Source organism: Rhinoraja longicauda, chromosome 30, assembly GCF_053455715.1.
Source record: "Rhinoraja longicauda isolate Sanriku21f chromosome 30, sRhiLon1.1, whole genome shotgun sequence".
Classification (NCBI taxonomy): domain Eukaryota; kingdom Metazoa; phylum Chordata; class Chondrichthyes; order Rajiformes; family Arhynchobatidae; genus Rhinoraja; species Rhinoraja longicauda.
In genome coordinates this window covers 10331147-10358201 of record NC_135982.1, presented here as the reverse complement: position 1 = coordinate 10358201, position 27055 = coordinate 10331147, and the positions used below count along the sequence as shown (strand labels likewise).

Below are 27055 nucleotides of genomic sequence, written 5' to 3'. Positions count from 1 at the left end.
GATAGCCTCTTTCTGTGTTGTATTGGAAATATGAAATATGCGCCATCGGGCTTTGACTTGCTATTCACTACTGGTATTAGTATTGATCTACCATTGTTAGATGTACCAAGATACTTTCCAATGTACTGAAAAACTTTGTTGTGCAAATTTTCCGAAATAGTTTACAGGCAACGTGAAGTTACACGGCTGTGCCTGCAGAAAGTTGCCAAGCTCACAAGTCCAACTTCCGTCTTCCGAATCAGTGCTAAAAGCACAGATCATTTCCCCCGAGCTAGTTTAAATCCCGCATGAGTTCTGAGAAGAATTTCCATAAAATTATCCCCGCTCTAAGTTGGCTTGGGTCTTTCCCTGATTTTTGTTTTGTTTTTTTCCGAGGAAATTGCTCGACGTTGCGCAAGCTGCCGATTCGCCATTTTGATGAATTTGTAGTTCTCTTTTGTAACTGAGAAATGAACCGTCTCGAACGGTTAACCGCTGCGTACGCGCGCCGGCAACTTAACACGCGTGTGCACTGGCATCCTACGCACACGCGTGCCGGCATTCCTGCCAGCCGGGAACATCACGGGTGCGGGCGCGGTAGATTGGGAACACCGTCCAATCCAGAGGACGGTGAGGCTGGATTCGCGCGGGAACTCAGTTGGTTAGGCTGCGGCCATTTTATGTAAGTTAGAGTGGTAAATATTGTCGGAGGTTAATGAGTAAATTACTGAAGAAATACTTACTCCATGTTGTTATTGCTCCGGCCAATACATAACAGGAAATAAATTACATGGTAGCACTAAATCAAACCTTTCCTCCAAAAGCTGACTCCAGTTGATTAACCTCCCCCTTATGTTTAGTTTAATTTAGAGATACAACGCGGAAACAGGCCCTTCAGCCCACAGAGACGCCGCACCGACCAGCGATCCCCACACGTTAATACTATCCCACATACACTTGGGACAATTTACATTCATACCAAGCCAATTAACTGACAAACCCCTGTAAGTCTTGGGAGTGTGGGAGGAAACCGAAGATCCCAGAGAAAACCCACTCAGGCCACGGGGAGAACATGCAAACTCCATACAGATAGCACCAGTAGTCAGGATCGAACCTGGGCCTCTGGCGCTGTGAGGCAGCTACTCTACCGCCGCCCTGAGGTGCTTCGGCCCCATCCGGAGGTGCCGCCGAGAAGCCAAGGCCGGTGCCTCGCGGGCTGGAGCCTCGTGAGTTGGAGGTGGAGCCTCGAGGGTCGACGAAGCCCGCGGCCATCCGTGCCTGGGTCGACGGAGCCTGCGGCCGGGGCCTGGGTCGGTGCCACCGAGAGGACGCGGCAGCGGTAATGGAGAGGTCAGTGTGACGCTTGATATTGGCACGGTGGAAGTGAGGACGCCGCTGCCGAGGGGAGAAACAAAGGAGGACCCGGCGTGGGGGGACCACAGTGAGGGGGGGGGGAAAGAACAGTGGAGGACCCGGTGTGGGGGGTACCACAGTGAGGGAGGGGGGGGGGGGGGAAGAACAATGGAGGACCCGGTGTGGGGGGACCGCAGTGAGGGGGGGGGGGAACAATGGAGGACCCGGTGTGGGGGGGACCACAGTGAGGGGGGGGAAGAACAGTGGAGGACCCGGTGTGGGGGGGACCACAGTGAGGGAGTGGGGGGGGTTAAGAACAATGGAGGACCCGGTGTGGGGGGGACCACAGTGAGGGGGAAGAACAATGGAGGACCCGGCGTGGGGGGACCGCAGTGAGGGGGGGGGAAGAACAGTGGAGGACCCGGTGTGGGGGGACCGCAGTGAGGGGGGGGGGGGGGGGGAAGAACAATGGAGGAACTGGTGTGGGGGGACTGCAGTGAGGGGGGGGGGGGGGGGGAGAAGAACAATGGAGGACCCGGCGTGGGAGGACCGCGGTGAGGGAGGGGGGGGAAGAACAGTGGAGTGGGGGGACCCCAGTGAGGGGGGGGAAGAACAATGGAGGACCCGGCGTGGGAGGACCACAGTGAGGGGGGGGGGGAGGGGAAGAACAATGGAGGACCCGGCGTGGGGGGGAATATGTAACTGTGCAAGCCCCCTTTATGAGCAGCTATTTGCATTGGGTATTCAGGCAAGGAATTTCTCTGTGGCTTGTCACATGTGACAATAACGTATTCAATTCAATGCAATAATTCCGGGACACACTCCGAAGTGTATTATGATCAAGGGCCCTCGGGCCCACCTGACTCATTTCACTAAAGGTACTGAGATCACGTTACCCAAAGCTTCCCCTCCGCTCGCTTCCAGATCGCCGCTCGCTTCCAGATCGGTGTCCCCGCTGAAGTCCCCGCTGCCCGATAGATCGGGGGGCTCGGAGGGAACCTGCGGGGTCGCGGGCCGGGCGGTGGCAGGGTAGCCCGTGACGGCAGGTCCTCCGGTAACCATGGGCGTCTTCAGTTGGAGCCGCGGCCTCATCGTGTGGGTGGGCCACGCGGTGGGAAAGGGAGGAATCTTTGCTTCGAGGTTTACTGAGTCCATCTTCTCAATCCGGATGGGCAGGCTGGTATCTCCTTCCGGGGAAGGTGTGAGTGGTGCTGGGGATGCATTTGGCCATGGGGTTGTCTGACCGTCATTGCTGGTGAATGGTGTGGCTCCTGTAGAGGGGCATAAGATGGTTTCCATTGAGTTACAGAGGTATACTTAGAGCAGCAAGCAAAATACAACATGTTACACTTGAGATAGACACTAAATGCTGGAGTAACGCAGTGGGAAAGGCAACATCTCTGGACGTTTTTCGGATCAAGACCCTTCTACAGACTTAAGCATCAGATCCACTGCCTGGGCAACCCTTCTTAAAAGAGCAGTGACAAAGGGTCACAATCCGAAATGTCGTCTGTCTATTTCTGTCCGCAGATGCTGCCTGACTTGCTGAGTTACTCCAGCACTTTGTGTTTTGTTTAAAAGAGCCGTAAGTGTTTTAAAGTCATGACTGCACAGAGCTCTTCAGTTTGGTTTAGAGAAAAACCATGGAAACTGACCACTGAGACCATGCAGACCACTGATCACCCAGAGGTATTTATTCACAGAGTGCTGGAGTAACTCAGTAGGTCAGGCAGCATCTCAGGAGAGAAGGAATGGGTGATGTTTCGGGTCGAGACCCTTCTTCAGACCCTCATCAGTCTGAAGAAGGGTCTCGACCCGAAACGTCACCCATTCCTTCTCTCCTGAGATGCTGCCTGACCTGCTGAGTTACTCCAGCACTCTGTGAATAAATACCTTCGATATGTACCAGCATCTGCAGTTATTTTCTTACACAGATCACCCGGAGACTAGTTCTACGTTATCTCACTTTCACATCCTACACACTCGGGGTCATTCACAGAAGCCAATGATCCTACAAACCTGCACATCTTTGGGATTGAATCTGTTTCAGGATTTTATCATTCCGTGAGAATATTTAACTTATGCAAGCGTAAATCTTCCAACGTTTGGTTTTTAACTCCATGAAGCTGAATATTTAATGCAGGGAATAGGAAGTATAGAGGAGCAGATGGTTTGAAATTATTTTGCAATCATACATCAATGAAGTAGCCAGCAGCCCATGTAAAAGCTCCCAGGACAGCAGAGGGACATGCACGCACATCTCCAAAGCATCTATTATTTTGCTCGCTAATGTCCTCAACAAATGGCATGGTTGCGTTCGACTGGCCCTCACTGGCCCCTCTGTCACTCTGCCCAAGTGATGCTTTGTGAAATGTTGTGTTGGTATTGCTGCCTAGAGCACACCCTCCTGTGGATGTAGGAGCAAACCAAGAAACCCCAGTTTATGCCTTGACCGAAATCAGAGAAAAAAAAACAAAGACCTACAGACCCAAACGACAAAGACCTTTCCCTTCTTCCCCCACATAATCTCTCTCCTCCTCCCTTGTGTCCCACCTATTCCTCAACCCCCCCCCCCCCCCTCTTCCATCTGCATTCCTTCCTCTAGCTTCGCAATTCATCATTCTTCAATCCTTTAGTCTCAAATCTTCTGTCCTTTCATCCCTGACCTTTGTGCAGCCATCTATCGATCGAATAATCCTCATCGCCTGTGTCGGCCTATTACCTGCCAGGCTTTGTTCTGCCCCTACCCTCTCGTACAGCTCTCTTTCACCCTTCCCGTGTTATCAGCCTGGTGAAGAGTCCCGATCCAAAAAGTCAGGCAAGTGATTGTTGAAAAAAAGACACAACGTGCTGGAGTAACTGAATGGGTCAGGCAGCATCTCTGGAGAACATGGATAGGCCCCGTTTCATGTTGGGACTCTTATTCGGATGTCCCGACCCGAAATGTCATTTATTCACATTCTCCGGAGATGTTCCCTGGTCTGTTGAGTTACTCCAGCAGTTTGTGTCTTCTTTTGTAAAGTAGCAGTCGCAGTTCCTTGTTTCTACCAAACATGTGAACTGGGTGTTACTATGTGGCACTGAGTCATATTAGAGAGTTCTTCTATTGACTATTCCACAGGAGAGATTCAAATCAGTTTTCATGGCACCAACAACACATATCTGCTGACCATAATGTAATAATGATTGTGAATATAATCATTTTATTTTGATGCAACTGTATTTTATAAGCCGACATTTCACAACAGTTGCCTTGGATACACAATTATTTCCTTCAGTTTTGCTGAGCCTGGTGTAATATTCAGTGAATCACACATAGAAACATAGAAAATAGGTGCAGGAGTAGGCCATTCGGCCTTTCGAGCCTGCACCGCCATTCAATATGATCATGGCTGATCATCCAGCTCAGTAACCTGTACCTGCCTTCTCTCCATACCCCCTGATCCCTTTAGCCACAAGGGCCACATCTAACTCCCTCTTAAATATAGCCAATGAACTGGCCTCAACTACCTTCTGTGGCAGAGAGTTCCGCAGACTCACCACTCTCTGTGTGAAGAAATGTTTTCTCATCTCGGTCCTAAAAGACTTCTCCCTTATCCTTAAGCTGTGACCCCTGGTTCTGGACTTCCCCAACATCGGGAACAATCTTCCCGCATCTAGCCTCTCCAGCCCCTTAAGAATTTTATATGTTTCTATAAGATCCCCCCTCAGTCTTCTAAATTCCAGCGAGTATAAGCCTAGTCTATCCAGTCTTTCTTCATATGAAAGTCCTGCCATCCCAGGGATCAATCTGGTGAACCTTCTCTGTACTCCCTCTAAGGCTAGAATGTCTTTCCTCAGATTAGGAGACTAAAACTGTACACAATACTCCAGGTGCGGTCTCACCAAGGCCCTGTACAACTGCAGCAGAACCTCCCTGCTCCTATACTCAAATCCTCTTGCTATGAATGCTAACATACCATTTGCTTTCTTCACTGTACAGCAACAGTACAGCACAGGAACAGGCCCTGCAGCCTACAACGTCCACACCAAACACGTTGCCACGTGGAACTAATCTCATCTGCCTTCATGTGATCCATATCCCGACCCCTTCCCCTGCATTTGCATGTGCCAGTCCTAGTGCCCCTTAAATACCACTGTCGTAGCTGTCTCCATCATCACCCCTGGCACCCACCAGGGGCAAGTTTGCCCTGCACATCTCTCCTTTAAACTTCTCAGCTTATAGCTCTGTCCTCTAGACTTTGCCATCTCCACTCTGGGAAAAAGGTTGAAACCATCAGCCCTATTTATGCCTCTCACCATTTTACAGTTGAGTTTATTGTCACGTGCACCGGGGTACAGTGAAAAGTTTCTGTTGCGTGCTAACCAGTCATTTATGCTTATATTCAGTCATTTATATAAGATTCATATACTTCTATCAGGTCTCCCCACAGCCTCTGATGCTCCAGAGCAAAACAATCCAAGCGTGACCGATCTCTCCTCACAGCTAAAACCCTCTAATCCAGGCAGCATTCTGGTAAACAGTAACATTTGTCACACTTAATGCCGTTCATATGAGGTGCAGTGGTGTAGATGGTCACCAATCAATAAAGGATTATACACCAATATCACAGTCACTGGCCCGTGTAAAGGCTCTCAGAACAGGGGAAAAGACAGGCCAGCCTAAAAGCAACAATAACTACACCTCCTGCTGCTTACACAAATGTGACCATCAAAACAAGGAGGTTATAAGGTCATGCGATAGGAGAAGAATTAGGCCACTCGGCCCATCAAGTCTATTCTGCCAATCAATCAGGGCTGATCATTCTCTCCCTCCTCATCCCATTCTCCTGCCTTCTCCCCAGAACCTCTGACACCCGTACTAATCAAGAATCTATCTACCTCTGCCTTATAAAGACACAAGGAATGGTTTGCTGCATCGATAACTATAATGCGTGGAGGACAGAAGGATGTGGCCCCCTCCTCCATGGCCACACTTGACAAGGGTCAGTGTCTGGGCCACTGGAGCTGTGGGTACGCCCTGGGGCTGCTGCCTCCATGGCCACACTTGACAAGGGTCAGTGTCTGGGCCACTGGAGCTGTGGTACGCCATGGGGCTGCTGCCTCCATGGCCACACTTGACAAGGGTCAGTGTCTGGGCCACTGGAGCTGTGGGTACTCCCATGGGGCTGCTGCCCTTCGGACAATCTGCAGTCCTTTACTTTGGTTGAAAGTTATAGTGTTGGAACAGGCCCTTCGGCCCACCGGGTCCCCACTGACCAACGATCACCCCGTACACGAGCACTATCCGACACACGAGGGACAATTAAAATTTTTACCAAAGCCAATTAATCTACAAACCTGCACGTCTTTGGAGTGTGGGAGGAAACCGGAGCACCCGGAGAAAACCCAAGTGCAAGTCACGGGGAGAACGTGCGAACACCATACAGATAAGCACCAGGAGTCAGGATGGAACCCGGGTCTCTGGCACTGTGAGGCAGCAACTCTACCGCTGCACCGCCGTGCCGCCCGAGGTCAGTGAAGGGACATCTGCACAAGGCATTGAGCGTGCTGGGAACGCATTCCTGAGCGTGCATGATATATTTCCGATGTCGGCTGCGAAGCATGTGGACTTCCACTGACATGGTCGCGAAGGCTTTCCAAACCCAGGACACATTTTAGCTTTGGAATGCACTCCCAATTCAAATTCCCGGGCAAACAGCTGCAGATGAGATTCATTAGCCCCGGCAGCACGTCTCAGAAGGGACAAGGAGGAAATGACAACATCTTAATTCACAGGCGGGAGACGGCCAGAAGGCAGCTGGTGGAATTCACTGGGCATTCTCTCCAGCAATGTCCTGCACACCATTCATTGAATAACTCAGCAGATGTTGTGCTCAAAACAACTGGAGGAAATAGCTCAGGACCCGAAGAAATGCCCAAGAGGACAAATTTCCACAGTTGACAAGATGTTTTGGTATAAGTGTAGTTGCACCGTATGTAATCATTAGCCCCCAGTCTCAGTCTGAAGAAGGGTCTCGACCTGAAACATCACCTATTCCTTTTCTCCAGAGATGCTGCCTGACTCACTGAGTTACTCCAGCTTTTTGTGTCTATCTTTAATCATTAGCGCTACAGATGAGGGTACAGAGTCTATTCAGTTCCTCGGATGCTCGGGAACAAAGAAGACTGAAGAAAATGGCGGCCATTCGCCAGTTCCTCAAGGATACTGACCTTCCCACCATCAATAGGAAGTCTATAGGAAGCGCTGCCTGAAAGAGTCAGCTAACATCATCCAACGCCCACGCTGTTCTTACCACATTCTCATCTCCCCCTCCCCTGACATCAGTCTGAAGAAGGGTCTCGACCCGAAACGTCACCCATTCCCTCGCTCCTGAGATGCTGCCTGACCCGCTGAGTTACTCCGGCATTTTGTGATACCTTCGATTTGTACCAGCATCTGCAGTTATTTTCCTACACAGGTTTAAAGGAGTAGTTCAATAGTTCAATAGTGCTTTCTCTGTCACGTAATGAACCGTGAATCTGAACTCCAGATCACTGCCCAGGTGCTGTAGGGACGGTTTTATTAACGGGGGATGAAGAAACTACATCTTCAATGGAAAGAGCAAAGTCTGTTAGGTGACAAACTCAAGAGAACAAATACTTTTGGAAAAACTGCATAAAACCTGCAGAATATCAAATGATTCCACTCAGGAGTGAAGCATTAATCAGTAATATCACTTTCCTGGTTCTTTTCCTACCACAGAATGGCTTCGCTCTGAATTCTACATGCCCCACAACCGTGACCCCATTGTTAGGAGAAAGCCTTTCAGCTTTGCAAGTCCTTGTCTGCCCACTTGGGAAATAAATGCACAAAGGAAGATCCACATTTCCATGGCAACCACTTTTCCACAGTGCTTCCTCTCAGATCCTTTCACAGTTCAATTAAAATACCATGCAAGCACGGTGGCCCAGCTGGTCGAGCCGCTGCCTCACAGCACTAGGCACCCGGGATCGAACCTGACCTCGGGTGCTGTCTGTGTGGAGTTCACAAGTTCTCCCCTGTGATTGCATGGGTTTCCTCCGGGTGCTTGTTTCCTCCCACATCCCAAAATGGCATGGGTTAATTGGCCTCAGAAAAATTGAGTGTAGGGAATGGATGAAAAAGTGGGATAACATAGAATCTGTGTGAACAAGGGATCAATGGTTGGCTTGGATTCGGTGGGCCGAAGGGCCTGTGTCCATGCTGTATCTCTATAAATTACATGTTCACAAGTTATAGGAGTAGAATTAGGCCATTCGGCCCATCTAGTCTAATCCACCATTCAATCATGGCTGATCTCTGCCTCCAAATCCCATTTTCTTGCCTTCTCCCCATAATCCTTGACGCCCGTTCTAATCAACAATTTGTCTATCTCTGCCGTAAAAATATCCACTGACTTGGCCTCCACAGCCCTCTGTGGCAATGAGTTCTTAAACATACCATGCTCGATTAATGGCCTTACCTTGGCAAGGGCCTTGATGTGCAATGGTGATCGTTGTGCCCTGGCGACACGCGATAGTTTTGAGCTGGCACTCATTTGCGTAGGCTATTCCGTCCGAGCCGCAGACCTGGCAAGGTGCAAGGAGGTGAAAGAGCAAAGTTCACACACATCGTCATCAGCATAACATCACCAGCAGCGCACATAAAATACCAGAACAGGGAACGGTCAAAGCACAATCTCTCCTGTGTTCCAAGATCCAGTGGGATCACGATTGCTTGCACCGAATTCCAACCATCCACCTGGGGTTTCTATTGATTGATACCAAAGTCTACAGAAAGCTAGCTAAACCAGGCAGGACATTTTCCAACTAATCCACATCCTACAGCAGAATAGAGAAACAATTTTATGAAAACCAGGTTTTTTATTCGGTCACTGGAGATGAACATCATCAGCTTTTATTGCCTACCCTTGGAGTTGCCGTTGAAATGAGAAGACAACTCGGGCTCCAGCAGGCTAAATTAATTACAGATACGGTGAAATTTGAACACTTTCATTTCACTCCTGCCATCAGGAAGAAGATATAGGAGCCTGAACATTGTAACGTCCAGGTTCGGGAACAGCTTCTCCCCTGCAGCCATCAGGCTATTAAACGCTACAGCCTCCAATGCTTCAGTATATATATAGAAGGTAGACACAAAATGCTGGAGTAATTCAGCGGGATAGGCAGCATCTCTGAAGTCTGAAGAAGGGTCTCGACCAGAAACGTCACCCATTCCTTCCTTTTCTCCAGAGATGCTGTCTGACCCGCTGAGTTACTCCAGCATTTTGTGTCTATCTTCGATTTAAACCAGCATCTGCAGTTCTTTCCAACTCATATATATATATATATATATGTGTGTGTGTGTGTGTGTGTGTGTATATATATATATATATATTCACAAAATGCTGGAGTAGATCGGAAGAAGGGTCTCGACCCGAAATGTCACCCATTCCTTCTCTCCCGAGATGCTGCCTGACCTGCTGAGTTACTCCAGCATTTTGTGAATAAATCGATTTGTACCAGCATCTGCAGTTATTTTCTTATATATATATATATACTTTGTACAGATATATAAACATAATACTCTATGGACACCTAATACTCTGTGGACAATAAACAATAACAAAAAGCTCAGTGTGTGTATATATGTGTGTATACATATACACATATATATCTGTGTATATATATATATATATATATATATATACACGTCCAGTTTCCATGCTGTACCTTTCAATCAATCAATTAAATGTTTAGCCTAAAGCATTTGTTATCTTTCTTAAAATCTACTTTTGATATTTATCAATTTTGAAAACTCAAGGGAAACCTAGCTAGTTTCATGCATCTTGTCCTCCAGATTGAATTACTTAAGCCTTGGTAGTATTCTGGTGAAACTGCACAATACTTCTTCCAAGGCCAATGTGTGCTTTCATATATAAGCAGTAATCTTCAATACAATACTCCAGCTGGGGTCAGATTGACGTCATGTACAAATGAGTTTATATTGCCTTGTGATAGAAGCTAATGTTCTCCCTGCCGCTGGTGCTTTAGCTTTTGGTCATTATATACAGTGACACCCAAACAACTCCGACCCGAATGTCATGTATTCATTCCTCCACAGATGCTGCCTGACCTACTGAGTTCCTCAGCCACTTTGTGTTGCTCCAGATTCCAGCCGCATGTTTTTGGGATGTGGGAGGAAGCCGGGGCACCCGAAGGAAACCCATGAGGCCACAGGCAGAACGTGCAAACGCCACACAGACAGCACCCGAGGTTGGGATCGAACTCGGGTTTCTGGTGCCGTGAGGCAGCTGCTCTACCAGCCCATTAAATGAATGTCATGTCAAACCAGAGAGCTTTGGAGTGCTGCCAATGTAGCAGTGATATCTTTACTATCCTGTGTGTGGATATTTGTCTCTGCAAGTCCTTTACATTTTTCTTCTCGACACTGTGGTTTATAGACCGCCAAAGAGTAGTCACCGCAGTAAAGAGTATAAATCAACATATAATATGGACATGCAATAAGAACAGTGCAATCACCATGAGAGATTCTCATCTTGCTGCAGGTTGGGGTAATCAAGTTGGCAAGGATAGCTACATCAACAAATGCAAGGAATGTATTCAGGACAGTTTGTTATGGAGCCAACTACAAAGTGCCTGGTAATGGTGAACGAGACATGTTGAATAATTAACCTCAGAGTTGGACCCCTGAGATAGTGGTGATCATAGAATGGTCGCATTTTGTATTCAATTTGAGAGCGTGAAACGTGGGCAAAAGTCTTTCTGCATTTGTGTAGGGGGGAGAAGATGGAGTGACCGGGGTGAGACTGGTCCATGATGGTGCTGTTCCCACCATGATCGCACCATTGGTGGGTGTGTGTGCTTCCACAATGTCGTCAGGGCGGGAGATCCTGAATTTTGGCCCAGTGATGGAGATGAAGAAAAACTTTTACAGTCAGAGAGTTGTAAATCTGTGGAATTCTCTGCCTCAGAAGGCAGTGGAGGCCAATTCTCTGAGTGCTTTCAAGAGAGAGCTAGATAGAGCTCTTAGGGATAGCGGAGTCAGGGGGTATGGGGAGAAGGCAGGAATGGGGTACTGATTGAGAATGATCAGCCATGATCACATTGAATGGTGGTGCTGGCTCGAAGGGCAGAATGGCCTCCTCCTGCACCTATTGTTTATTGAGCCAGCACCGCCATTCAATGTGATCATGGCTGACCATTCACAATCAGTACCCCGTTCCTGCCCTCTCCCCATACCCCCTGACTCCGCTATCATTAAGAGCTCTATCTAGCTCTCTCTTGAAGACATCCAGAGAATTGGCCTCCACTGCCTCATGAGGCAGAGAATTCCACAGATTTACAACTCTCCGAGTGAAACGGTTTTTCCTCATCTCCGTTCTAAATGGCCTACCCCTTATTCTCAAACTTAATACACAGTTACAATCGATCCATCTACAGTGTATAGGTACATGATAAGGGAATAACGTTTAGTGCACGGTAAAGCCAGCAAAGTCCGATCAAGGATAGTCCGGGGGTCACCAAAGAGGTAGATAGTCGTTCACCACTGCTCTCTGGATGTGGTGGGATGATCTTACCTTAACCTGTTTATGTTTTGGGCAGATGGGGGCAGGGCATTTACAATCTGCTCGGCCAATACCCTGTACACAAGTTGCTCCGTACTGACACACAAGATCAGCACACGTTCTGGATGCAGATGGATCTGTGAAAAGGTAGAAGTGCAACTTATTCAGCGCCCTTCATTCACATTCTGAGTCTCACCAAGATTTTTATCATTGAGCAGTAAATTAACCCAGCGGTCACTCACACAGAGTACTGAAACCATCCTGGCTAAGAACATAGAACCTGGAACACAGAACTGTACGGCATTGAAACACACCGACCATGATGCCGATCTAAACTAATCCCACCTGCCTGCTCATATTCCATATCTCTCGATTCCTTACCTGTTCACGTGTCTGTCCAAATGCCTCATAAATGCTGCTTTTGCAACTGTTTCTACCATTTCCTTTGGCCGTGCGTTTCAGACACCCACCACTCTCTGTGTAAAAAACGTGTCCCGCACATCTCCTATCTCCTTTAACCTTTCCCCCCTCTCACCTTAAATCTATGCCCTCTGGTCTCACACACACACATCTACCCTGGGGAAAAGGCTATGATGGCCCGCCCTGTCTTGGTCTCTCATTATTTTACTTCCAGTCTACTCTCGTTATGAGGAGTGTCCCCAGAGTAATCAGACATCGTTGTCTCATTGAGAACACTGGTTACACTGCGAGAGCCCATTGACATTGACAAGCAATTGGTCCGACCGACACTTGTGCAATGATACTCCATTTTTAGCTTGCATTAACAAAAATGCATTTTTAGCTGTCAAAAATAACTTTAAACCTGAAAACAACTCGTTGCTTCACGGAGTGACCGCCAGATGGTCTGTTACTTGGTTATGGTAGTTAATCAGCAACAAGGGACATGGTGGGCCGAAGGGCCTGTTTCCATGCTGTATCTCTAAACTAAACCTCGACCGATGAAGGCAGGTGTACCGTACACTTTCAAGGTGCTCGAGACTTGTACCTCAAGTTCTCTCTGCGCATCGAAGCTCAGACTGCCACTTGCATTATACCCTCCCCTTGAATTCAACAAGGGGATTGCAACAACTCAAACTTGTCCAGACTAAACTGCATCTGTCATTTCTCCACCCAAATTTCCAGCCTGGCTCGATCCTACTGTATCCTTTGACAACCTTCTTTGCTATGGCAGCTCCGCCAATTTCCAATCCATCTGCAAACTTGCTAACCAGACCACCTACATTTTCATCCATGGTTATTCACGCAGGTTCTTAAGCTGGAAAGGGTGCAGAGAAGATTTACGAGGATGTTGCCAGGACTCGAGGGTCTGACTTTGAGGGAAAGGTTGAGCAGACTAGGATTTTATTCCTTGGAGCACAGGAGGATGACGGGTGATTTTAGAGAGGAGTATAGGATCATGAGAGGATTAGATAGGGTAAATGCACAGTCTTTTACCCAGAGTAGGGGAATCAAGAACCGGAGGACATAGGTTTAAGGTGAGGGGGGGAAGATTTAATAGGAATTTGAGGGGTAACTTTCTTTACATAAAAGGTCGGTAGGTGTATGGAACGAACTGCCGGAGGAGGTAGTTGAGGCATGTACTGTCACAATGTTTAGAAAACATTTGGACAGGTACATGGATAAGATAGGACTTGAGGAAATTGGGCCAAATGAAGGCAGGTGGGACTACTGCAGACGGAGCATGTTGATTCTACATATAGATTCATACAGATAGGGTAAAGCAAAGATACTAGAGGAGCGAGATAGACCACTCAACCCTAAAAACCGTAGTATGTCACGGTGCTATTTTAGCAGGCAGAAACCTGCAGAAACATTTAAAAAGAAAAATAACAAAAATCTGTGAATTGATAGATGAGATATATTCTGCATTTTAATGGTATCATCACACATACTGTTCCCCCAAAACACTGATTACACTGCGAGCGGCGGGTTTTGCCTACTAAAATGGCAGACGTTGCGCTCCTTTGCGTACTACAGTTCAGTATAGGGGATTTCAACGGAGTGGTCCATCTTGTTCCTCTAGTATCTTTGGGGGTAAAGAGTCAGAACCTTTTCCCCAGGGTGGAGATATCCAACACTGGATGGCATATCTATAAGGTGAGAGAGGGAATGTTTAAAGGAGAAGCGCGGGGCAGGTTTTTTGACACAGAGAGCGGTGGGGGCCAAGTTGGGCCGAAGGGCCTGTTTCCCCGACGTGTGACTATATGACTCCATATGTGACAAACACGTCGGCCGTGGTGCCGAGCGGGGATTTCCTCTCTGCGTTAGCCAGTGCCGTCACCTTGATCACAGCCGTTGGGGCCCAGTTCCGTGCCATCGGGACACTGGTTGCACTTCATTCCGCTGATGCCGGCTTTGCAGGAACACAGTCCCGTCATCTGCTCACAGTCGTCCCGGACCGCACCGAGCGAGTCACAGTTACACGCTGCGTGAGGAAGAGGGGAACAAAGCCTGTCACTGCATGGACCGTCACAGCATCAGCCGCGCACAACAGCAATTCGCATTCGCCCTCTTAACTATGATTTAGTTAAAACATAATCATCTATATACTAGAACTCTCGTTTGTTTGTTTGTTCCTGAACTACAGCCAAAATTGGTGCACGATAGCGCAACAATTTTAGGCCCACCTTACTCACCGTCGTCCCATTGGTGCTAATGGAAGAAGTTTCATTGAAATCGGTGTTATATTTTTTAAGTTATTCACATTTTAAAGTTTAAATCTATCTCCTAGGGAGGGAGGGAGTAGGGTGGGAGGGAGGGGGTGGAGGGAGGGGGGAGGAGAAGGGGGGTTGAGAGGGATGCAGTGGGGGGGAGGGGATGGGGGGGGGGTGGGGAGAGAGGAGGGGGGGGGGGGGGTGAGAGGGTGCTGCACCAATGCAGGAGAGGTTTGGGCCCAACTTGGTCTAGTTACATTTAAAATAAAACAAACTAACCCCCATTACTCACCAATGCCATATTTTAATAGTGGTACAATCCAGAACAGAAAATGCTCAGCAAATTTTAACTGGTTGTGAATTATTAATGTTCAAAGGGATTTGAACCTATCAAAGGCTCACCGGGCCATAAATTATAGGAGCAGAATTAGGCCATTCAGCCCATTAAGTCTACTCCACCATTCAATCACGGGTGATCTATCTTTCCATCTCAGCCCCATTCCCCTGCCTTCTCCCCATAACCCCTGACACCCACACTAAGAAAGAAAGGTCTTCCTTTAACTTTCTTTGGATGTCGCTGGATGTTGATCAAGAACCACAATCTTCATCTGATCATTTCCTCCCTTATTTGGGATGCAGAGACTGCTTCAACCTGCTCTACCTGCTACCCTCTCTGGAGAGAGCTCCCTCATCCCTGAGATTAAGTAATGGGCATTAGTGACCTACTAAAGTGGACCTTCTTTGATTGTAAACCTGCTATTCCCATTCACGCACTCTTCTCAAGAACTCCCAGTTAACAAAATTATTCCCTTTATTCTGTACCTGTACACTGTGATTGATTGTAATCATCCACGGCTTGATTATAATCATGTATAGTCTTTCTGCTGACTGGAGAGTACGCATTGAAAAGCTTTTTCACTGTACCTCGGTACACGCGACAATGAACTGAACTAAACCAGACTTAAGGAACTTCAGATGCAGTAATTTTGAGCAAAGAAACAGAGTGCCGGAAAAACTCAACGGGTCAGGTAGCATCTGTGGTGGGAATGGGCAGATGACGTTTTGGATTGGGACTCTTCTTCAGACTGATGGAGTAGATGCTCACTCAGAAGCTGCCTGACCCGCTGGGTCCTCCAGAACTTTAGTCAACCCATGTACTGCTGGAGCAACTCAGTGCATCAGGCAGCATCAGTGCAGGGAATGGCCAGGCAATGCTTTGCGTAGGGACCCTTCTCAGTCTGAAGAAAGGGCCTGAGCCAAAATGTCACCTACCCATTCCTTTCACAGATGCTGCCTAAATTAATCCAACACCTTGTGTTTTACTCAAGATTTCAGCATCTACCGTTCCTTGTATCAACCTCCTGAAATTTTTGTTTAAAATAGTAAACATTTAGTCATAGTCGTGGGGTAACACAGTGTAGAAACAGGCCCTTATGCCCAACTTGCTCACACCGGCCAACATGTCCCAGCTAAACTAGTCCCACCTGCCTGCGCTTGGTCCATATCCCTCCAAACCTGTCCTATCCACGTACCTGTGTAACTGTTTCTTAAACGTTGGGATAGTCCCAGCCTCAACTACCTCCTCTGGCAGCTTGTTCCACACACCCACCACCCTATGTGTGAAAAAGTTACCCCTCAGATTCCTATTAAATCTTTTCCCCTTCACCTTGAACCTATGTCCTCTAGTCCTCCATTCCGCTACTCTGGGCAAGAGACTCCTCCTTGCTCAGAGTTTCTCTTTCCTTGTTAGAACAAAGTGTTGAGGTGTGTTCCAACAATGTTCTGCTCACTCTCCCACATGTAACGTGGCTTCCCAACTGTCTAGGTGTGTGGCCCAGTGATCTGTTAGCTGATGCATTAGTCGATCCAGTTGGACAGATGGGCAACAAGGCAGGGGGAAGGGAGCCTATAAATGCCCCACTCCTGACTTCTACATGACAGATCACAACAACCCTAAAGATCGTATTGTAGGACAAGGATCTGCGCATGCTAACGTACAAAAAAAGACACAAAGTGCTGGAGTAACTCAGCAGACCTGGCAGCATGTCTGGAGGACATGGCCAGACAACGTCTTGGGTAGAGACCCTTCTTCAGATTGATTGCAATAGGGGGGAAGAAAACTGGATAAGAGGTGGCGACGTGACAAAGTCAGGAAAATGATAGTCGGAAAAAAGACACAAAGTGCTGGAGTAATTCACTGGGTCAGGCAGCATCTTTGGACAACATGGATAGGTGACGTTTCGGGTCGGGACTCTTCCTCAGACAACCAGAGATGCTGCCTGAGCCGCTGAGTTACTCCAGCAAATGCGCCTTTTTTTGTAAACATCTGCAGTTCCTTGTATCGACATCTAAGTAAATAGGTGAATATGGAGGAGGGGGATGGACACAAAAAGCTGGAGTAACTCAGCGGGACAGGCAGCATCTCGTGAGAGAAGGAATGGAGTGACGTTTCGGGTCGAGACCCTTCTTCAGTCTCGACTTGAAACATCACCCATTCCTTCTCTCTAGAGATGCTGCCTGTCCCGCTGAGTTACTCCAGCTTTTTGTGTATCGTCGGCTGTTTAAACCGGCATCTGCACATAGGGGAGGGGGAGATTGATTTACAAATGGCTGGACAAAGGCAAGAGATGAAAAGACAAATGTATGTGAGGTGAGGAGAGAAGAGGGGTGATGTATGACACTAGGGGAAGGGTTGTAGGTGGAAGGGCTGTAGGTGGAAGGACTGTAGGTGGAAGGGCGTAACAGTTTCACTTACGGGTGCATCCACTCTTCTCATCGATGACAATGCCCCGGAAATTCCAGAATCCAGGTTCGCAACGATCGCACTTCAAACCCCCCACTCCCGGTTTGCAGGAACACTGACCGGTGTTGGGGCTACACGTTTCACTGTACGATCCGTACCGGTTACACTCACAGGTGCCTGGAAATGTCACATGAACAAACATTTTGCATTTAGAATTTGCTTTGGACTTTAGAGATACAGCATGGAAGCAGGCCCTTCCACCCCACCGAGTCTGCTCCGACCAGCGTTCACCCCGCACACTAGCCCTATCCTGCAACACTAACTTTATAATTTTCTACAGGGGCCAATTAGCCTACAATTAGCCGAGGGCGGCACAGTGGCGCAGCGGTAGAGTTGCTGCCTTACAGCGAATGCAGCGCCGGAGACTCAGGTTCGATCCTGACTACGGGCGCCGTCTGTACGGAGTTTGTGCGTTCTCCCCGTGACCGTGGACCACACTCCAAAGACGTACAGGTATGTAGGTTAATTGACTGGGTAAATGTAAAAATTGTCCCTAGTGTGTGTAGGATAGTGTTAATGTGCGGGGATCGCTGGGCGGCGCGGACCCGGTGGGCCGAAGGGCCTGTTTCCGCGCTGTATCTCTAAATCTAAAAAAAAAATCTAAAAAATCTACAAACCTGTACGTCTTTGGAGTGTGGGAGGAAGCCGGAGAAAACCCACGTGGTCACAGGTAGAACGTTCAAACTCCGTAAAGACAGCACCTGTAGACAGGATCGAACCTGGGTCTGTGGCGCTGTAAGGCAGCAAGTCTACCACTGTGCCACCCCATATTTATTTCTCAAGTATGCAATGCAGTGTCTTCATTTACCTGAGATTACATATTTAACCGCAATAAGAGTTAAAATAAGAAGCTCTGAAGATCTGTATCCATGCTGTAGGACTGTACGACCACAAAGCACAACCACGCTAATCTCAATGGGGTGAGGGTGGCACGATGGTACAGCGGTAGAGTTGCTGCCTTACAGCGCTAGAGACCTGAGATCGATCCTGACTACGGGGGCTGTCTGTACGGTCGGCTCGGACACGATGGGCCGAAGAGCCTGTTTCCAGGCTGTGTCTCTAAACTAAACTAAACTAAACTGGTGAAGATAGATTGAGAAAATAGTTTGAGAAACTTGCCAATGGATAAATAATGGCAAACATTTTAAATGAAAATATTTTGAAAATCTCCACAAATGTAGATTCTGTTGGTGAAAAAAAGTAAAATCTCCACGCGGAAAGTAAAGCAAAAAAATGGTTAAAGTTATAATTAGACGAAAAGAGTCGGCTTGTCACGTTGCCAAACAGAGAGCTGGGAGAAAGTTAGAAACAAGGAGGATTAGATAGATCTGAGTTTTTAGCCAGCAAGATATAGGGAATAACAAAACATAATTACTTCAGCATCGGAGTCAAGAGGAAGAGGCAAAACTCAATGTGGGCCCTTAGAGGCTGAAAGCAAGAGAAAGCAAATCGGGGAGTAAAGAAACAGCTGAGGCAATAATAACAATATTTTGGACCTGTTCTCTCCGTGAAAAAACAGTAAGCTTATACTGGAACAGCTGGTAGCCAATGGACAAGCCACAATGTGGAATTGAGAATGATCTATATACTAAAACTCTCGTTTGTTTGTTTGTTTGTTCCTGAACTACAGCCGAAACGGTACGCGATAGCGCGACAATTTTAGGCCCACCTTACTCACCGTCATCCCTTTGGCTCTAATGGAAGAAGTTTCATTGAAATTGGTGTTATATTTTTTAAGTTATTCACGTTTTAAATTTTAAATCGATCTCGGAGGGAAGGAGGGGGGAGGGAGGAAGGGGGAGGATAAGGGGGGTTGAGGGGGTTGTAGTAGGGCGGGGAAGTGGGGTGGAGGAAAGGGGGGAGGGGAGGATGGGGAGGAGGGAGGGGGGAAGAGGGAGGGGGAGGGAGAAGCGGGGGGGAGGAGGGAGAGGGAGGAGGGAGAGGGAGGAGGGAGGGGGAGGAGGGAGGGAGGGAGGGGGAGGGAAGGAAGGGGCAGAGGGGAAGGGAGAGGGGGGAGACGGGAGGCGGAGGGATGGAGGGAGGGGGGAGGAAGGAGGGAGGGAGGGGGTAGGGAGGGAGATGGGAGTGGCGGAGGAGAGGGTGCTGCACCAATGCAGGAGAGGGTTGGGCCCAACGTGTCCCCTTAGTCTAGTTAGTATTAAAACTGCCAGCAAAATTAATGGGACTGCAGGGGCGGCACAGTGGCACAGCGGATAGAGCTGCTGCCCCACAGCGCCAGAGATCCAGGTTCGATCCTGACCTTGGACGCTGTCAATGCAGAGTTTCACATTCTCCCTGCGATCGTGTGGGTTTACTTCAGGTGCTCCGGTTTCCTTCCACATCCCAAAGTCTTGTGGGCCTGTAGGTTAATTAACCTCTTCAACTTTGCCCCTTATGTGTAGGGAGTGGATGAGAACGTGGGATAACATGGAACTAGTGAGGGCTTTTATTCACAAAATGCTGGAGTAACTCAGCAGGTCAGGCAGCATCTCGGGAGAGAAGGAATGGGTGACGTTTCGGGTCGAGACCCTTCTTCAGACTGATGTCAGGGGGGCGGGACAAAGGAAGGATATAGGTGGAGACAGGAAGATAGAGGGAGATCTGGGAAGGAGGAGGGGACGGGAGGGACAGAGGAACTACCTAAAGTTGTTGAGGGCTGCTGGGCCTGTTCCTGTACTCTACTATGTTCTGATTCAGTGTAGTCTTTCTGCGGAGTGGATAGCAAGCAACAAAAAGCTTCGATGATCATAATGACCTTTTCACTGTACCTCGTTATGTCACAATAAACTAAAGTAACTAAAAAAACGGACTAACTAATCCTTCTATAGATGGGGTGAACGAATATCATGTTGACTCTTTGGCACATTCCAGGGAAGATGGCACCTTTCTGATGGGGGTGCCTTTCAAAACCATAGCCCAGACCATCAACGGGGTTCTGTAAAATATGTTCCTTCAGTAGTCATCCGGCTGGCAGAAGAACCAGCCACCAACAGCTGGTAAGTGAAAGGACTCACTTGGACATCCTGCAAGGCCAACTCCCCGGGCAGCAGTGACGTTATCAGGACAACAGCCGTAGACGGACTTGCTGCAATGCTGCTCTGGAACAGATGACGGGATTGCATCTGCAGGAAGAGAACAGAGTTTGAGCAAACAGACATTGTGCTTATTGAACGCATAATTCACAGGCTTGGCAGAAATAGAAAATTGAATCATAGAGTCAATGGAGATATGCAGTGCAGAAACAGGCCCATTCAGGCCATCACATCCACATCAGCCATGGTAGCCACCAACGCTAATCCCATTTTACCTGCAATATGGTCCATACCCTTCTCTACCTCTCTGTTTAAGTAGTTATCTCTGTCTCGTCAGGCAGATACTAACCACCTCAAATCCCACTCCTCTGCCTCACACTCCACTCTCTCACACTCCCATTCCTCTCCACCCCATTAACTCCTCCCCCCCTCTCAGTTTCCCCTCTCACTCCTCCCTCTCCCACGAAACCCTCTCGCTCCCACCCCCATCTCTATAACTTCTCACTCCTCCCCTCCCATTTGTCTCACCCTCACTGCTCTCGCCCCCACTCCTCTCCCATCTATTCCTCTCACTCCCCCTCTTACTGCCCTCCAATGGCAGGCACTATCGCAATGTTTAGCAGGTGGTATCGCAATGTTTAAGAAACATTTAGACAGGTACATGGACAGGGTAGGTTTAGAGGGATATGGGCCAAATGCAGGCAGGGACTAGTGTAGATGGGACATGTTGGTCGGTGTGGGCAAGTTGGGCCAAAGGGCCTGTTTCTTCGCTGTACAGCTCTATGATTCCACCCCCTCGACATCTTCTATGTCTCACCTTATACCCATTCCCTCTTGTCTTAGACATCTCCACCATGAGAAATCAGATTTTTGCTGTCTAACCACATAATTATATATGGGCGGTCATGGTGGCGTAGCGGGAGAGTTACATCGAATTGCAGCGCTGGAGACCCGGGTTCGATCCTGACTACGGGTTCTGTCTGTACGGAGTTTGTATGTTCTCCCCGTGGGTTTTCTCCGAGATCTTCGGTTTCCTCCCACACTCCAAAGACGTACAGGTTTGTAGGTTAATTGGCTTGATACATGTAAAAATTGTCCCTAGTGGGTGTAGGATAGTGTTAATGTGCGGGGATCGCTGGTCGGCGCGGACCCGGCGGGCCGAAGGGCCTGATTCCGCGCTGTGTCTCTAATCTAATCTCTCAGTTGCTAAGTTCTTGAAAGGGCTTGGTGCTGGGGAAGGGAGATGGGGGACCAGGGAACCACCGTGGAGAAGGATGGAGATGGAGAGGGTGGGTGCAAGAGGAGTGGAAGTGGGAGGGAGCGGCGTATGAGGGCGAGTGGGAGGAAGGGAAATGGAAGAGGGTTCAGTGAGAAGGAGAGGAACTGGAGGAGGTGGCTGCTATTTGTATACATTGGGTATACAAGCAAAGAATCTCACTGTGGCTATGCACATGTGACAATAACGTATTTCATTCCACTCCATCCAAAATTGACAGGAGAGTGGAGAGAAGTGGAGTGGGAGGGTAGTGGGTGGGGGAGTGGGAGCGAGAGGACTAGAAGGCAGAGTAGGACAGAGGAGCGGGGTGGGGGGAGAGGAGTGAGGGTGAGACAAATGGCAGAGGAGGAGTGAGAGGGTATAGAGGGAGGGGGAGTGGTGAGAGGGTCTAGTGGGAGAGGGAGGAGTGGGAGGGTGAAACTGAGAGGGGGAAGGAAGTGAGAGGGTTTATTGGGGTGCAGAGGTCTGGGAGTAAGTAGTAGAAGGCAGAGGATTGGGGGATGAGTGAGAGTGAGAAGAGTGGAAGGGGGAGCAGACGGGGAGGAGTGAGAGAGAGGTGTGGGAGGGTGAGGAGTGGAAGGGGGTGGAGTGGGAATAGAGGGATGGGGATTAGTGGGAGGAAGAGGAGTGGGATGGGGAGGAGTGAGAGGGAGAGGAGTGGGATGGGGAGGAGTGAGAGGGAAGGGGAGTGAGATGGGGAGGAGTGAGAGGGAGAGGAGTGGGTGGGGAGGAGTGAGAGGGAAGGGGAGTGGGTGGGGAGGAGTGGGAGGGAGGGGAGTGGATGGGGAGGAGTGGGAGGGAGGGGAGTGGATGGGGAGGAGTGAGAGGAAGGGGGAGTGGGTGGGGAGGAGTGAGAGGGAAGGGGAGTGGGTGGGGAGGAGTGAGAGGAAGGGGGAGTGGGTGGGGAGGAGTGGGAGGGAGAGGATTGGGAGGAAGCTCCATGATTCCCAATTGCTAACAGACCTGCATTACCGGTGGCAATGTTTGGCATGGGAATGCCTAAATTACAAGCCATTTTAACACAGAACAAATATTTGTGAAGTATGTACAATGCCAAACAATTGTTGCTGTGAAGAAAGCTAAGGTGTTGAGAGCAGCAAAGTATTCCAGCAGATGGTACAAAATGCTTCCTATGCCCGCAATGCTTTGACCAACCAGAGTGTAGGTGATTGGGAAATTCCCAGTTAACTAGAGTTTGGTGATCCATCTTCAACTGGGGAGAGGGAGGGGATGGAGGAAGGAGGGGGGGAGGTGAGGGGTGAGAGGGGCAGGAGAGGGTGCTGCACCAATGCAGGAGAGGTTTGGGCCCAACGGGTCCACTTGGTCTAGTCACCAATTGAAGAGTGGCCCTGACCAAGCATCTACCTCATTGGAGACCCTTGGACTATGTGTTATCGGACGTCACTGATTTAATCTTTATTCCCTGTATCCTGCATCTGCACACTGTGGACAACTCGACTGTAATCATATGTTGTCTTTTCGCTGGCTGGATAGAACATAACAACAAAGCTTTTCACTGTACTTTGGGTACAGGTGACAATAAACTAAACTACAACCAAATTAAAGTGTGGAAAGGAACTGCAGATGCCGGCATATACCGAAGAGAGACACAAAGTGCTGGAGTAACCTCGCGGTTCAGGCAGCACCTCTGGGGAAAAACGATGGGTGAGGATTCGGGTTGGGACCCTTCTCCAGACTAAACTAAATGAACATTCTCCATTCACCGCACCTTTTTGGAGAAATCACCAAGCACTTAATGGTAAAAGTTGTTGTGGCTCCTTAACTCTTTAAACGGACTCAGTTCTCAGTCTGAATTGACTTGTACAAGTGAATATCTACCATAATAAATATGTCCCAGGCAGCCGCCCATTCCTTCTCTCCAGAGATGCTGACTGTCCCTCTGAGTTACTCCGGCTTTTTGTGCCTGTCTTCAGTTTAAACCTGCACCTGCAGTTCTTTTCTACACAGCCTCCAATTAATGCCTTGTACTGCATTGATAAGATACAATCTGTAAAGAAACCTTCCCCCTGTTAGTTTAACCTATTCCCTGGCAGAATTAATTTCAGGGCTGACTGAGAGTTTTGTACATATTTCTGTATCATGCGCTTTGGTTTAGTCATGTGGCTTTATTTAATTATATCTTGTTTCATAGCTTGTTAAACAACTTTTGAAGGAGCTCGGATAATCCCAGTCATTTCCAGCCCACACTGCATCTGGTTTTCGAATCACAGCCCAAACCAGCTGCTGCCGACTGATTGAAATCAAATTGAGGAAACGCTGGCAAGCACTAAACAAGCTGTGGTTTCCATTCATCGTCTTGGTGCCAAGTGTCAGTAACGACATTGGCAGACCACTTCATAATCAAACCAGCAATTCCACCAATGATCTCTGGAGAGAAGGAATGGGTGGCGTTTTGCGTCAAGACCCTTCTTCAGTCTGGAAGAAGGGCCTCGACCCGAAACGTCGCCCATTCCTTCTATCCAGAGATGCTGCCTGTCCCGCTGAGTTACTCCAGCATTTTGTGATACCTTCGGTGTAAACCAGCATCTGCAGTTCATTTCCCGACACAATTCTACCAATGATCTGGGCCCATAGTATTGTGCAAAGTAGTAAACACTGGCTTTGCCAGTGAAGTTTATCTCCTGGAGATAAATACATTTTTTTAAAACATCTAAAGTCCAATGGGTTTAGTTTCATTTAAAGATACAGTGTGGAAACAGGCTCTTCGGCCCACCAATTCCATGCATACTATCAACAACCCACTCACACTAGTTCTATGTTATCCCACTTTCGCATCCTGCACACTAAGGACATTTTTCAGAAGCCAATTAATCTACAAACCTGAGATAGACACAAAATGCCGGAGTAACTCAGCGAGACAGGCAGCATTCTCTGGAGAGAGGTAATGGGTGACGTTTCGGTCGAGACCCTCCTTCAGACTGAAGAAGGGTCTCGACCCGAAACGTGAGTCTGCAGAAGGGTCTTGACCCGAAACGTCACCCATTCCTTCTCTCCAGAGATCTGCCTGTCCCGCTGAGTTACTCCAGCATTTTATGTCTATCTTCGGTTTAAACCAGCATGGCAGATAAAAGTTTAATGCGGAGAGATTGTGAGGTGATGCATTAAAGGAAATTGTTTTAAAAGGTGCACAAGAAGAAGGATGGGGTATAAGTGCACACGATATAAAAAATGGCAGGGCAGGTTTTTGGGGCAGTGGTAGAAACACCAGAAACACGAGTTCGATCCTGACTACGGGTGCTGTCTGTACGGAGTTTGTACGTTCTCCCCGTGACTGTGTGGGTTTTCTCCGGGTGCTCCCATTTCCTCACAGAGTCCAAAGACTCATAGGTTTGTAGGCTAATTGGCTTCGGTGAAAGGTGTAAATTGCCCCTGGTGTGTGTAGGATAGTGTTAAGTGTGCGGGGTGATCGCTGGTCGGCACGGACACTTCGGGCCGAATGGCCTGTTTCTGCGCTGTATCCCTGAACTAAACTAAACTAAGATTGTGCTACTTCTGCAACAAGTTATAACCAAGTAGGCGGAGGGGGGAAGACCGAAGGCAGATAAAGTTTAACGCAGAGACATTATGAGGTGGTGCAATAAAGAACGTTGTTTTAAGAGGGGTGTACGTGAAGAAGTACTCGGGGTACAGGTGCACAATTTATTAAAAATGGCCGGGCAGTTTGCAAAAGCATTTAACAAGGTGCGCACATTTCTGGGCTTTATCAATGAGGAACAGAGTATAAAAACAGGGATGTCATACTGAACCTTAACAAAGCACCGCTCCAGCATCATCTGGAGTATTGTGTTCAGTACTGGTTGCTTCATCATAGGAAGATTTGGAGAGGATCCATGCATGATTTATGAGACTGGTTCCTGAGAAGAGGCTCTCTAGTTATGGGAATAAATTGGCGAGAGTGGGACTGTTTCCGATGGAGAAGAGAAGGCTGAGGGGACAATGATTGGGGTGGGGGGTGTTCTGGTCAGAGTGAACAATGGGAGGCTGTTCCACACAAGAACAGGCCTTTCAATCCACCTTGCCCATGCCAACCATCTGCCTACATTTGAACCATAGCCCGCTAAACCCTTACTCTCCACATGTCTGCCCAAATCTATCCATCTATATATTACTAGAACTCTCATCTTGTACATTTGTGGGTTTGTGGATAGATTTGTTCCCGAAATACAGCCAAAACGGTACACAATAGCACAACAATGTTAGGCCCACCTTACTCACCATTTGCCTGTGGTTGTTATATTTTAAAAGTTATTCACTTTTTAAACTTTAATAAATGCCTTTTCCACTTGCCTTGCCTTGCCTAAGGTGGCCGCCGGGGGCAGGACCACCCGAGTGACGGGAGTGGCGGCCAATGGGGGGGGGGGGGGGGGGGAGAGTGGAGCAGAAGAGGCGGGACTGGAAGGAGGGGGAGGGACCCGCACAAGTGACGGGAGCGGCGACCAATGAGGGGGGGGGGGGGAGAGTGGAGCTGAAGAGGCGGGACCGGAGAAGGCGGAATGGCAATCAGGAGAGGCTTGGACCCAACAGGTCCACAGGCTAGTATCCTTTAAAGTCGTAATTGTATCCACTTCTATGGGTTCCTCTGCAAGCTCATTCCATACATGGTTTCTCCAAACTTCAGGGCCCCTGAAGCTTAAGGCATGATCTACAGCGACACAGTGGCGCAGCTAATAGAGCTGATGCTTCACAGCACCCAGATACCCGGGTTCGATCTTGACCTCTGAATGAAAAAGTTGTCCCCTGAAATTCCTTTCAAATACCTGTGAAGGAGGCAGGTTTCATATGTCCTTGATTGTGGAAGGACATGTGTGATTGCAGAGAAATGGTTGGGGGGGGGGGGGTTGGTTGGAACTAGTGTTTTGGTCTGGCGGAGAGCTAGGATAAACACAATGGGCTGAACAGCCTCCTTCTGTGCGGCAACTGTGTACGATTCTACAGGTGGCAGGAGCACAGCTGAGGAGTCGCGGAGACTCTGCCAGTTGATGATACAATTCACTTTACACCTCATCCTTTTTTTGTTTTTCCTTTCACAAATGGCACTTTGTTAATTTACTCACACACACACACCATTGATTTGTTTAAAGAGGGTGTCACCGTCAGCATCCCCTCCAACACCCAACCTTTTAGCGGCAATAAATGGGAGCAATTGTTGCTCCATATGATTTGTTTTGTTAAGTATACAAGGGCTGTCTTTCACTGTGTGGCATAATGGGCGTGATGAACTAAAAGCATCAGGCAGCCCGCAGCACCAATTTACACTTACAAAGCGCCTTTAAAATGGTCCATGCATTACTGAACAAGATGGGAGATATTGAGGAGCATCTTTACGA

General features: G+C 48.4%; 1 protein-coding gene across 10 annotated transcripts in view; it reads right to left on the bottom strand.

The window, feature by feature from the left end:
- Window positions 1-27055, bottom strand: part of agrn (agrin) — a 519366-nt gene that overhangs the window by 68360 nt on the left and 423951 nt on the right. For all 10 annotated transcript variants that reach the window (XM_078425207.1, XM_078425208.1, XM_078425209.1 and 7 more), the window contains 6 exons: window positions 20414-20521; window positions 17352-17516; window positions 14224-14367; window positions 11934-12058; window positions 8817-8922; window positions 2229-2603 (listed from right to left, as the gene is read on the bottom strand). In XM_078425207.1, coding sequence (XP_078281333.1) covers window positions 2229-2603; window positions 8817-8922; window positions 11934-12058; window positions 14224-14367; window positions 17352-17516; window positions 20414-20521 — 1023 coding nt within the window. The remainder of the gene's footprint in view (window positions 1-2228; window positions 2604-8816; window positions 8923-11933; window positions 12059-14223; window positions 14368-17351; window positions 17517-20413; window positions 20522-27055) is intronic.